The sequence below is a fragment of the Copadichromis virginalis genome, linkage group LG22 (assembly GCF_057382275.1).
Source record: "Copadichromis virginalis isolate Kocher_CV1m ecotype Utaka linkage group LG22, C_Virginalis_male_GT1.1, whole genome shotgun sequence".
NCBI lineage: Eukaryota > Metazoa > Chordata > Actinopteri > Cichliformes > Cichlidae > Copadichromis > Copadichromis virginalis.
Window position 1 is genome coordinate 30,576,414 of NC_140638.1, and position 13,189 is coordinate 30,589,602.

The 13,189-nt window shown below is 40.9% G+C and overlaps 1 protein-coding gene across 1 annotated transcript in view; it reads left to right on the top strand.

The window, feature by feature from the left end:
* Positions 1 to 13,189, top strand: part of hpca (hippocalcin) — a 53,440-nt gene that overhangs the window by 24,303 nt on the left and 15,948 nt on the right. The window contains exon 2 of the mRNA XM_085446002.1: positions 10,646 to 10,814. Coding sequence (XP_085302128.1) covers positions 10,719 to 10,814 — 96 coding nt within the window. The 5' untranslated portion in view covers positions 10,646 to 10,718. The remainder of the gene's footprint in view (positions 1 to 10,645; positions 10,815 to 13,189) is intronic.

Genomic DNA, 13,189 nt, shown 5'->3' on the forward strand with positions numbered 1-13,189 from the left:
TTAAGCCTTAGCCCGCTGCACTTATGTGACCTTAGCTGTTACTTCATCATGCCCCAATCTCTTCTTATCGTTTTATACATTAGTCATTTTGAATGAAGGAGGAACGGTTTTAGATCATACTGTATTGCATTGTGTGTGTGTGTTCAGATAGCCGTGACTACTCAGTAATGTGTGTGTTCCCTGTTTGATGGCAGGTTATTATCAGCATTTAGTCCTGCTCTGAAAACTCTCTCTGCAGCAGCAAAGAGCTCCACACTGAGGACCAGTCCTCATTCTTATTTTTAACCACTCCATTAATGTTTTTTCTTTCAATAACTTTCAGTTTCTTCAACAATCCTTCTTCCTGTCCTCTGCCTCTGCTTCTTTATGTCTATTTTTCCCCACTGCTTCTTAAGATGGAAGCACAAGAATTTGGAGACTTGACGAACTGATTTGTATTGATCAGCTGCCTCTGCCAGGCAGCCAGTGACAAGGCACAATATGGAGCAGGTTAAGGAAAGGAAGGATGGGCTTGATGGGAGAATTATTCTTAAAGGGCAATGATCATATTTATTATTTACACAAGAAAAGCTCTTTCTTGGTTCATTTTTGTGAAATACTAATGAATTGTTACTAAATCAACATTCCCCCTATGTTTTAATGAATATTTTAGCATTTTCCAGCTTCTGTCTGATTTAGTCCCATAACATCACGTGTTTGGGGGGGTTTGTCTTATGAGTCTTTATAAGTTTATAAGTTTTATAAGTTTTATGAACCCCAATTCAAAAAGCAGACAAAGTAAATAACTAGAAAACTTTTAGCACAGACTTTTGTTGCTAAAGATCTGAACAATCCCTCATTAGTTTTAGCAAACAAGCTAGCTAATGCTAGCAATGAAGTGCTAATGTTACCTTTTGCTTCAAAGGCATTTGCAACCATTTATAAAAGGTGTTTAATGTCATCACCGTTTGTAAAATGTAATTAAAATGTTCACAATCAGAGGACAGTGCTTTACCGCTTTTGCTACATAGCAACCATTAGCATTAAGACCTTTGATCTTAGCCTTTCAAAAGAAATGGTCCCAGTTCAATCATACTCGGGATGATCAGTTATTCCTTTAATCTTACATTACTTCATCTATCATACCACCACTTTGCATTCTGTTGATAGCATTAGGTACTTTTGAAAAAGTTTAAACTTTTTTTTTAAATTAATAGTTAGTAGCTTTAAAGTTGCCAAAAATCTCATCCCAGTGTATCGGTATTTCATTATGCCCAAAACTCTGCTGAATGCTTTAGTTCACCATAAGTGTGCGGTTGAATATATTCAAAGTTTTTTAAACGAGGTCTAAAATTGATTTTCCTCATTGGTGCCTTCAGGGATGCTGCAAAAAAAGATTTGTATTCATGAATTATTTTGCCCTTTAAAGGATAAACCATGAAGAATTCTGGTGGTGACTGGATGTCATAACGGAGATAGGATTTCAGAAGCAATAAAGGAAGAGTGAAATTCAGAAATAAGTTTCGGGAATAAGATTTGCAAGTTGCAGTCAATGACACAATGACCCAGCAGTTCTGATAACTCGTCGATCAGAAATCTTTTTGTTCCTACGTGTTCACAAATAATTTTATTTCCAAATAATCTATTCTTCCAACACTTACAGTTCACTCTTCACCAGCTTCACTCTTTGCAGGCTTGAGAATCTTAACCTCTTAGGATCCTGCTTCCACATATGTGGACATCACATTTTGGGTTATTTAGACCAAAATACTCAATTTTACTTCACAAGGGCCTGATATCCACTTACGAGAACATTATACTGCCACTGTTCTATCGAAATTTTAAATGAATATCCTCATATGTGGCTCTCATTTTTCTTAGAAACAAAAATTAGGTAAAAAGAAAATCTGGTAATTCTTTGTTTTTACATTCATCAGGTCCCAATCAGCCCAAATATCAAAGAGAAATTAAAAATGCATGCTGTGGAAGAGTTTGGGTCTCAGGAGGTTAAGGTGTGTTTTCATTGTTTTTGGTTAGGGTTTTTTGCTGAGGCAGTCTCGTGAGTTGTTATATAAAAGATATAAAGGAGTGCCTTCAATCTGCATTCTTTCTAATGTACAGTAGGGGACGACTCCTCTGGTTCCAAAAAGAGGTGCATTTGTATAGAATTATATGAGAAAACAGCCCTGCGCTGGATCTGTGAGCTCAGTAAATGCTGTAATATCAATATAATACATTTATAGGGTTGGCTGCTAGTTTTAAATCTCGTTGAATACAACATGATGTTCATTTTGCAAAATAAAGTATGAGCCCATTACATACAATTGATTTATACTTCTGTGTAAAATATTTCTGAAACCTTATGCTGGAGCCTACGCTGTAAGCTAACATGAACCTCCCTGGAAATGCATCCATATGATGAATTGACATAAATGCTGGCAAAGGTGCTGACCACTTGCAAAGGCTTTATTGTAGACTCTACACAGATTCATGGCAGTAAAAATAAAAATATAAAAGTATCATTTAAGCTTTAGAAACTGCAAGGGTACGTAACTGGTGAACAGGAGTGGACCAAACGATGACAATAAAAAGAGAGCAGTTAAGATGCAAATATCTTTCAATCTTTTACTATGTTACCATTTTCTAATTTGTCACCTACACAGTGCACAAATAAAGTTATCATCAAAAGTGAGAAAAGGTGTCAAAAAATAAGACTCAAATTCTTTTGTGAGAACAATCGCTGTGAGACCACGCCAGGCTATCGCTTATCCCTGCAGTGACAGGGAGAAGCACCAGGAGGGCTGCTCCAATAGAAGAAAAGGAAATTGTTGGGCAGAAATTACAGAAAATTGTGAGGGAGATAAAAGCATGAAGAGCAGGACGGGAAGGAAAAGAAAGCGGCCCAGCATCTCAGGTGGCCTCTCAGATTGCTGCTCTTTGGCTCTTTGAGAAGAAGCAACGGGAGACGGCAGACTGAAAACACTCGAGTGGAGAATAATAAAATAAAATCAATGGTGCCTGTCAGTTTTTTTGATCTGTCGCTCTTTTCACATGGCACCAGCTTAGTGTGCTTTATTCAAGTACCGTACCACCCCTGTTGTCTGTCTTCTCTCCAGTCCTCTTGCTTTTTTTCCCTCCCTCTCTCTATCCCTTTTCCTCCCTAATGACTGAGCTACTGGCAGGCGATATGAAGGCGGCATTTTCTCATCGTAAAAGCATATTAACTCATTCACTGCCAGCCATTGGCAGTGAATGAGTTAAACCCATTGACTCATTCACTGCCATTGACGGCTATAGACGTCAATGGCAGTGAATGAGTTAAACAGTCAAGAAAGAGACCAACTCTCTGAAATGTTAAATTGAACTTTGGACTTATCTCTAGCTTGCCTTTTTTTTTTTTTTTAAACATTCATCCTTTCTCTTTTCCCATTTCCACCTCTCCATCTCAAACTTTTCTGCCTCACTACTCTCTCTTTCAATTTATTGCTGCTAAAATTGGGCAGATGTTCTGTAAAAGCCTTTTATTAAAAACCTGATATTGGCCAGCCAATGCCATCCTCCTCTTTTATAATGGCAGTGCCTCCCTGACCACAGTTAGTCAATATAGTTTTAATACTTTTTATTTCACATGGGCGCCCAGAGAAATAATTTCAGCCTGGTGTGGGAGGATTTTACTGAATGGTCTGTAAAACCTGCAATGAAACCTGCTTCAATCCTCCTTAAGGAGCAGCTTACACAACTAGAAGAACTAAATTACTTGTAGAATCAACTGATGTGCTCTAAGGTACTTCTGATGGGTTTTCTGGGTAATATAATTGTATCTATCTATCTATATAAAATGTATCTAGCACATACAGTGGGGCAAAAAAGTATTTAGTCAGCCACCGATTGTGCAAGTTCCCCCACTTAAAATGATGACAGAGGTCAGTAATTTGCACCAGAGGTACACTTCAACTGTGAGAGACAGAATGTGAAAAAAAAATCCATGAATCCACATGGTAGGATTTGTAAAGAATTTATTCGTAAATCAGGGTGGAAAATAAGTATTTGGTCACCTCAAACAAGGAAAATCTCTGGCTCTCACAGACCTGTAACGTCTTCTGTAAGAAGCTTTTCTGTCCCCCACTCGTTACCTGTATGAATGGCACCTGTTTGAACTCATCATCTGTATAAAAGACACCTGTCCACAGCCTCAAACAGTCAGACTCCAAACTCCGCCATGGCCAAGACCAAAGAGCTTTCGAAGGACACCAGGAAAAGTATTGTAGACCTGCACCAGACTGGGAAGAGTGAATCTACAATAGGCAAGCAGCTTGGTGTGAAAAAATCAACTGTGGGAGCAATCATCAGAAAATGGAAGACATACAAGACCACTGATAATCTCCCTCGATCTGGGGCTCCATGCAAGATCTCATCCCGTGGGGTCAAAATGATCATGAGAACGGTGAGCAAAGATCCCAGAACCACACGGGGGGACCTGGTGAATGACCTGCAGAGAGCTGGGACCAAAGTAACAAAGGTCACCATCAGTAACACACTACAACGGCAGGGAATCAAATCCCGCAGTGCCAGACGTGTTCCGCTGCTGAAGCCAGTGCATTTCCAGGCCCGTCTGAAGTTTGCCAGAGAGCACATGGATGATACAGCAGAGGATTGGGAGAATGTCATGTGGTCAGATGAAACCAAAGTAGAACTTTTTGGTATAAACTCAACTCGTCGTGTTTGGAGGAAGAAGAATACTGAGTTACATCCTAAGAACACCATACCTACTGTGAAGCATGGGGGTGGAAACATCATGCTATGGGGCTGTTTTTCTGCCAAGGGGACAGGACGACTGATCCGTGTTAAGGACAGAATGAATGGGGCCATGTATCGTGAGATTTTGAGCCAAAACCTCCTTCCATCAGTGAGAACTTTGAAGATGAAACGAGGCTGGGTCGTCCAACATGACAATGATCCAAAACACACCGCCCGGGCAACAAAGGAGTGGCTCCGTAAGAAGCATTTGAAAGTCCTGGAGTGGCCTAGCCAGTCTCCAGACCTCAACCCCATAGAAAATCTGTGGCGGGAGTTGAAAGTCCATGTTGCTCGGCGACAGCCCCAAAACATCACTGCTCTCGAGAAGATCTGCATGGAGGAATGGGCCAAAATACCAGCTACTGTGTGTGCAAACCTGGTAAAGACCTATAGTAAACGTTTGACCTCTGTTATTGCCAACAAAGGTTATGTTACAAAGTACTGAGTTGTATTTTTGTTATTGACCAAATACTTATTTTCCACCCTGATTTACGAATAAATTCTTTACAAATCCTACCATGTGGATTCATGGATTTATTTTTCACATTCTGTCTCTCACAGTTGAAGTGTACCTCTGGTGCAAATTACTGACCTCTGTCATCATTTTAAGTGAGGGAACTTGCACAATCGGTGGCTGACTAAATACTTTTTTGCCCCTCTGTAATAGCAGGGTGCAAGATGCTAGCAGGCAGGGCATTCATGGAACGCTATAACCAAGTGGCCGGCATATTATGACAGCAACATCAGGAAGAAGGAACAAGAGAAGCTGGAGAAGTACCAAGGACTCAGAGAAGAGCTCGAGAAGATGTGGAGGGTGAAGGTAACAAGCTAGCCGAGTGGCTCCAGCAAATCCCAGGAAGAACATCTGGTATCTCTGTCCAGAAGAGCACAGTCCTGGGAACAGCTAAGATACTGCGCAGGACCCTCAAGCTCCCAGGGCTCTGGTGGCAGACCTGAGCTTGAAGGATAGACCGCCTGCAGGGCCCAGAGGAGACATTTTTTCTACACGTGTTACATAAATGCCTGAAATCGTGAATGCTACGAAAAATAACTTATCATATTAGTTTTCCAATTACATAAAAGCAAACAACAATAAAATGGTAAATAGAGCTTTAGCATCAACAGCTAACTTAATATTAATTTAACATAAGCATAAATAACACTGAGAAACCCAGTTATGTGATTCATTAATACTGCAATGTATGTCGCTAACATTAGCAAGGCAGCTAACTTGTTGACACAACTTTGTTCGATGGGATTTGCATGGTTTGGTTAGTCTGTATCCCCCACCTCCAGCTCTTGAGCCAAGCGAGCTAGCTAGCTTTGAACTGTACGTTTTGCTGAATGCGGCGAGATCACTTCAACACCTCGATCAGACTCCCTCTAAAACAGCAAAGCAACAGCAAACTAAGTACCAAGCTTTTAAAGAAATGGGCCATTAGGTGATGTGAAGTTATCAAGACATTAGACTGTTACCTAAACAGGAGGGGCTACTATGAACCATACATCAGCTACAAAGGGACGTATAATGAGTGAATCGCTTTGTGTTTACTCAAAAATACCACATTTCTTTTTAATTAGTGAGAGTGTCAGACTGCAGTGCTCTGAAATTGCTCTGAAATGGTGTTTTTGGATTTTCAGGAAGGTACTTGGAAAAAACACAGTTGCAGATACTGTAATAAGTTTTGGTAGCACCTCTAAATCCACAGATCTGACTTTCTGTCACCTCTTTTCCCTTTCTCTCTGTGATCCTGTCTTTGTTCTTAAGCCATTTGTCTGTGTAGCTTTGTCTCTCTTCTTCGCCTGCCTTTCTCTCTTTTCTCCATGCGAAGATCATCAGGGTAGAAGTCAGTGACCCGCTTAGCAGCTCTGAAACAGATGTTCACAGGGTTTGTGTATGTGTGCGTATGGACTTATGACGGGGCCTGACAACAGCAACTAACAAGCAGTGGGCACTTAAACTGGGGAGATGGATTAATGTTTTTTTCATGTTTCAGGATGGAAGGATAAGCAATAAAGGGACAGTAGGGATTGGGTTTGGGAGTTAGATTGGGATTAAAATAACTGTGGCTGTGGCTTCTTTGACCGACTGACATGCACACAGAGTTGTTGTGGATCACAGCTTGGTTAAAGAACAATTCTAAGGGGAAAGAAGAGAGTTGTGAGTTCACAGAAAAGGTCAGTGTGCTAGAATAGGTTTTGTTGTGCAGTTGTAGCATAGAGCACTGTCAGTCAGGCTGTCACTTTGTATTATTGAGTCTTTAGGACAGGATCTGACTGACTCGTGGCAGTAGCAATTTTTGTCAGAGCTTTAGGGATGGTCTTGATGAAATAATATAAAATATGATTGTAAAGATCACCATTGTGTTTAATACACAATGCTAACAATCTTATTTGTTGTGAAGACTCAGATCTAAAAGCCGAGCAGATTGCAAAAAAGCGCCATGACATTCCAGATTTTTTCATATGCGAACTTGTAACATATAATATGTTGTATAAGATATACACACATGGAAAGGATTGCATTTCTGCATTGTGAAAAAAAAGGAAGTAAACATCAAGTGATTATGAGCTGGTCCTGATATTTCAAAACAAGAAAAGGAAGAAATGGAGGTTCAGTTCTCAGCAGAAGGCAGCAACGGGGAGGTCTGAAGAGTTGAGGCTGTATGACGGCTGCTTTTGTACACATTTCAGGATGTGAGTGGGGCACTTTCAGCTCTTCACTTTCAGTAGAGGTGGGACCACATCAAAATTATGCAGGTGGTGTGAGCGGCTGAATTGAGAATAGTCGAGGCCCCAACATTTCTTTAACACACAAAATATTTTCTGTGTCCGGTGTGTAAAGGCCTTGAGCGTGACTACGAAGAACACATGCCTAAAGTAAAGTCCTTATAAGGTAACTGTTTGTTTGTTTGTTTTTTGTTTTTTTAAGTCAGTTACTTCAAAAGCTGGATGAGCTTGCTCATAGGATGCAGCTGTGGTTCCCATTCTGAGCCTTTCCACCAACAATAATTGCAGTGGACCTCCATGAGAAGAGGAAAATCCCATGATCTGAGGATCTGTGGCTACATGTGGCGAAAAGTTCTCAAAAATCCTGATGTGAACATTTTAGCAGGTCTTCACAAACTCACTCACTTTCTGTTTGTTTTGTTTAGATATCAGCCCAAATCATCTGCAGCGTTTCACAGAGACATCATGTGGAAGCAACCCTCGTGGCTAATTGAAGCAGAGGTTGACTGTTTCTGTTTGTCATCGGGAAACCTTTGTTGCTGTTATTTAATCACCTTTGTCTCAACAATTAAATTTCACATTTGGGCAGCGTGGGAAGGAATTATTAATCGTTACAGGAACTAGAAAGTGTGTGCATCAGTGAGTGCGCGATGGGTGTGTGTTCTCCAAATGCTCATCCAAGGCACAACGGTGCACTCGGTCTGTTCAGCTAAAACGTAAATTACTGGTTTACAGCAACTACCTACTCATTTCACATATAGCCTTCAGCAGTGCAGGCACCACCACCCAGTTACTCCTTGAGGAGAAATAGATTTATGTCTGTCTTTGTGGTTGGATTGCACATGATGTTTAAGACAAACTGAACTCTGCTCAGAGTAAAAAAATCAAAGGTTTGTGTGTTGAAAATTTGATCACTCAAACTATTTAAAAACATCCTGGACTTAAAATTTGAAACAAGCTTTTCTGGGAAAAAACAAAAAGAAAGCACTGGTCCTCAGGTGTTTCTAAAATAACCTTCAAAACCTGACGCCCTTCAGAATCAAAGCAGCTCCAAGGTGTGAACTTGACAGGAAACACTGGCGTTGCGCCAAGTAAACTGCATTTTTCTGACAGCTGGCAAAGGGTCGAAAATTGCAGTGCATTCTGGGTAGTTGCCACCATGTTGGTGTTCGCTCAAAACCTAAACAAAGATGGACATCAACAGGTAGTTACTCAATATTCAATGCTGTACTGTAATGTGTTTTGTCTTTTTTCCAATTCGATAAAACACAACATTTCCTTATTATTACATACAAATATTTTGTAACCATGTAACAATTACTGTAGATGTGTAACTGAAGTGCAACGACAGCACGATGTCGGGACTGCAGAAGTTTTAAAACACGAAAGTATAAAGCTTTTGTTTGATTCAAGCCATACCACCATGTAGCTACAGCCTACATATAACTGCCACATTTGTAATGTAGCAAAATCCCTACGATGTCTTCAAGCCGTACATCGTCGGCTTCATGACCAGAGCAAAAGTCTTCCTCCACTCTGTAAAACACGGCTGTGCCACAGCAGTTCACCATTCTGATGACCCAAAAGCATCTTCAGTCTCTGTATTTGCTTTTTTTCAACTTGGATTTGCACGAACAATGGTCCCATAATGCACTTTGTTGGTGACGACACGATCCCAACCTCCGTCACATCCCAGTCCTCCCTCTGCAACTTTCACCAGACCCCAAACAGGAAGGACTCATAACTGATGGTTGCAGTTCCAGCGTCAGCAGGCTGGGGACTGACTATAAGAATTACTGTCAGTGCTCAAGCGTTTACAGTAAAGCCTAATTTTATTAGCCGAGTAAAGAGATGGTTGAGTGCATGGGTTTCGCTTCTGCGATGGTGCAGCTCTCGCCAGTCAGTGATAAACACCTCGCCGTCCACCTCAAATGCCCCACCAGCTTACTTTGACTTTGTAGAGGTCACGTAAACACAAACAGGCCCGCGCTTGTTCCCGCTTCTTTGGGCACGTACACGAAAAGCTGACGGCGTAATTACCGAGCTCAACCGAGGAGAAAGTGTAGGTCAGGAAGCGTCTCGTCAGAGGTGTTCAAGCCCCACTGATACTGTAATTTTAATTTGCATTGCCACACACACAGAAGTCACAGAACACTTTGATGGCTGAGCACAAGCTAATTAGTGGTCCAAAGTAAGGAAACAAAGTTAACAAGCACAAGTTTGTTGGACCTTTTTTTTTTTTTACTGAAAGATGTTACAGTGCAGAACTATATAAATGTTTGTATAGAAAGCTCTACCACAAGAAATACCACAAAGACATCATTTTAAATGAGGCAACCACTGCATTTCAACCCTAATTGGTGGCAATTTAAGGTATATTTAGTTTTTTTTCCTACTGTTAAAATCTCTTACTCTATGTATTTAATCTTTAACCACTATTGCAATGTCCAAATTGCCTCCAAAGTACCTTCATTACATTATTAATAGGTAAATGAATCGGATTTTATACAAGTGATGTACTCCTTTTCTTAGTAATGGTTTTATTGTTTAGTTGAATCATTGAAATCGCATTTTGTGCAGCAGGTTGATCTGACATGAAGATTAGGAGATCTGAAGGCACACACCACACGGCTGATTTGACACACAGACACGCAGCTGGCTAAATAATCCCATAAAAATGTGATCAGTGGGCTAGCGCTTGACGTCACCGGGGCACGCTCAGGATTATTTAACGTTTTGCGACTGTGATGCGGCAGTTTAAAGACTTGCGTAACATCTCGTGTCAAACGGACTGGGAAACAATACCGTCACAAGGCTTGCTTTGATTCCATTAAAAGACTTTGTGTGAGTTGCAAAGCTGTGCTGTCTGTTTGGAAGTGTCTATGTTACTGTTCCATGGTTTGCCCGATCATTTTATTTGTTCAAGCAGAAAGCAGCTGCTGGTTTTAATTGTAGCCAACAGTCGACTGTGCGAACCCTCTCTTCTAATCCCTCATATGTTTTGTTTTTGTTTTTTTCGTCTGTTGCCGAGCAGCTTTGGTGACGTTGCGCTGTTTGCACTTCTCAATTGTCACTCGAGTTCACCCTCCTCTCTTCTTAATTGTTGCTGACCTCCCGTTTCCTTATCTCTGATTGACAGGTGTGAAAAGCAGCCTGGCTAGTGCTGTAGTCGCTGTTGTTGTCAAGGAAACCCAAAGTCCCATCCCGTTGCCATGGGGAAACAGAACAGCAAACTGCGGCCAGAGGTGTTGCAGGATCTCCGTGAGAATACCGAGTTCTCCGACCACGAGTTGCAGGAGTGGTACAAGGTGCACAATTCACACCCTGAACACTGTGCAAAAGTCTCGAGCCCGCCTTCAACTCTTTATACTCTCCTTCCAAGGAGCAAGACTTTATTGTAAATTTTTAAAGTGGTCTTGAGCAATAGTTCTCCAGGCTTTCTGAAGGTGTTCAAAGTTTTTCTTTAGACATTGACTCATTTTCACAGGAATGCTTTCTCTTGTTTGTTGAGCCACATAACCCTGACGTATGATTCATTCTAGGATAAAATGGCACCTAATGCCACCTAAAGGCACCAAACCTGTGTTGTGTCTACACATAACAGACCGCAGATCAGTAGATGAACAGTATCTGAAAGTCACATCCCTAAGAAACAGAACAAAATCCAGCAAAGACCTGACACAGGACCTGAGATGCCTGAGAGATTACAGCTGGCTCTTCAGCTGTATTTTGTGTATCAATGTGTACAGAGGAGGTCAGGATAGAGGTACAGATAGTCTGTGGCTGCATCCATCTGTAAAACATGATGGAGGCTTTGTCGTGGTTTGGGGCTGCATTTCAGACAGTTGTGTCAGGGATCTTTTGGATGATGATGGAAAAGATGGAAAAGTACTATCTGATTTTGATCCACCATTCAGTACCATCTAGAAGGTGTCTGATTGGCCACAGCTTCATTTTAGAGCATACAATGATCATAAACAAACTGCCAATACAGTAAAAATCCTTCCTGGTAGAAGAACTAACACAATGGAACACTTTCAGTCATGGATTGGCCTCCCCAGAGCCAAAAATCCAATGTTTTGAAGCAATGTGGGATCATCCTAACAGACAATAGAACAAAAGCCAACATCTAAAGAAGAGCTTTGACTGTCTTTCAAAGGGTTTGACGAACTATTCCCAAAGATACTTGATAAAATGATAAGGAAGCTGACCTAAGAGAGTTCAAGCTGCGTGGGAGAGTAAGGCTAGTCATACCAAATATTGACTTTCAAGCTCATTAAAACTATACAAACTTTAAATTTAAAGCTTTAAATACTGTATTTCTAATTGTGTTCCCACATGCTGCAATAAATTGCTGCATGAGAAGGAATGCAGAAAATAAAAAGAAATGGTGAATGGCTCAAAACCTTTGCACAGTACTGTACTATATTATAGCTGTAGTCTTACACTACTGTACTTCTAAGAGAAATACTGTATTTTTTTGTTTTGCAGATTTATATTGAATTGTATATAATGACAGATCTGGTATTTATATGGCATCTACATAAAATGGACCAGTAATACTAATATAACTATAAGAGGTATCGTTTGGCATAGACGTTTATAAAGCCGTACGATGAAGCCAACAGCGAAGAACCAAAAACTGCAGTTTCTCAAACGGCCATCTGAGGCTTGAGGCTCAACTTTAGTACAGAAATAAACTGCCCAGGTTCTCTGCATATGGCAACTGTGCAGGCGGGTTTTTTTTTTTTCAGTTCTTCCATTTAACATTATACAGGAATAAATGTTAGCTATTAATGAGGGTGGGGCAACTTTGAGTTACAGAATAGTGCTCACCTCAGGCAATTTATCTCTCTTAAATTCTCTTATTTGTGGTGTCGGTGCCTTTTGGAGCATATTCACTGAAGTTATCCAGCAAATAATATGGATTTCAGTTTGGTTATTATACAGACAGATTGTCCAACAAATCCATGATCCTGTGTTGTTTGTTGACTTACAATCTTTTATTCGATCGTGGGATATCTTGATGCATGCTCGATCATCCATGTAAGCAAATCCCAAAAGGCTGATTCTGTTCATCTGGACGTAGCGTTTTCACTCATCTGCAGGTTTCCTCAGCCTTCAGTGGGCTGGTTTCAGTTATTGTGCAAATGTACTTGGGGAAACCTGCAGTCAGCTAAGACTGAAGAAGTCACTTGGATGAGCGACGAAACGTTTCTCCGATTGAAAATGCTACGTGCAGATGAACAGAATCAACCTTCGTGGGATATGTTACTTGGCTTAAATACAGATACCAGGTATCTGTACGATCTACTCATACAATGCCAACTAAGCTTGCTAGTGTTAGCTGATAACACAACCATTTTTGTCAGATTCTTTGGCTATTTGGGAGCAACACAACTAGCTAGCAACTAGCTCAGGGGTGGGCAATCTCAGTCCACGAGGGCCGGTGTCCCTGCAGGTTTTAGATGTGTCCTCAAACCAATACAGCTGATTTAAATCTAAATTTGCCCCTCAACATGTCCTGAAGTTCTCCAGAGGCCTGGTAACGAACTAATCATGTGATTCAGGTGTGTTGACCCAAGGTGAGATCTAAAACCTGCAGGGACACCGGCCCTCGTGGACGGAGATTGCCCACCCCTTATAGCTGAACGCATTAGCAAACTAATAAAAGCAATAACCC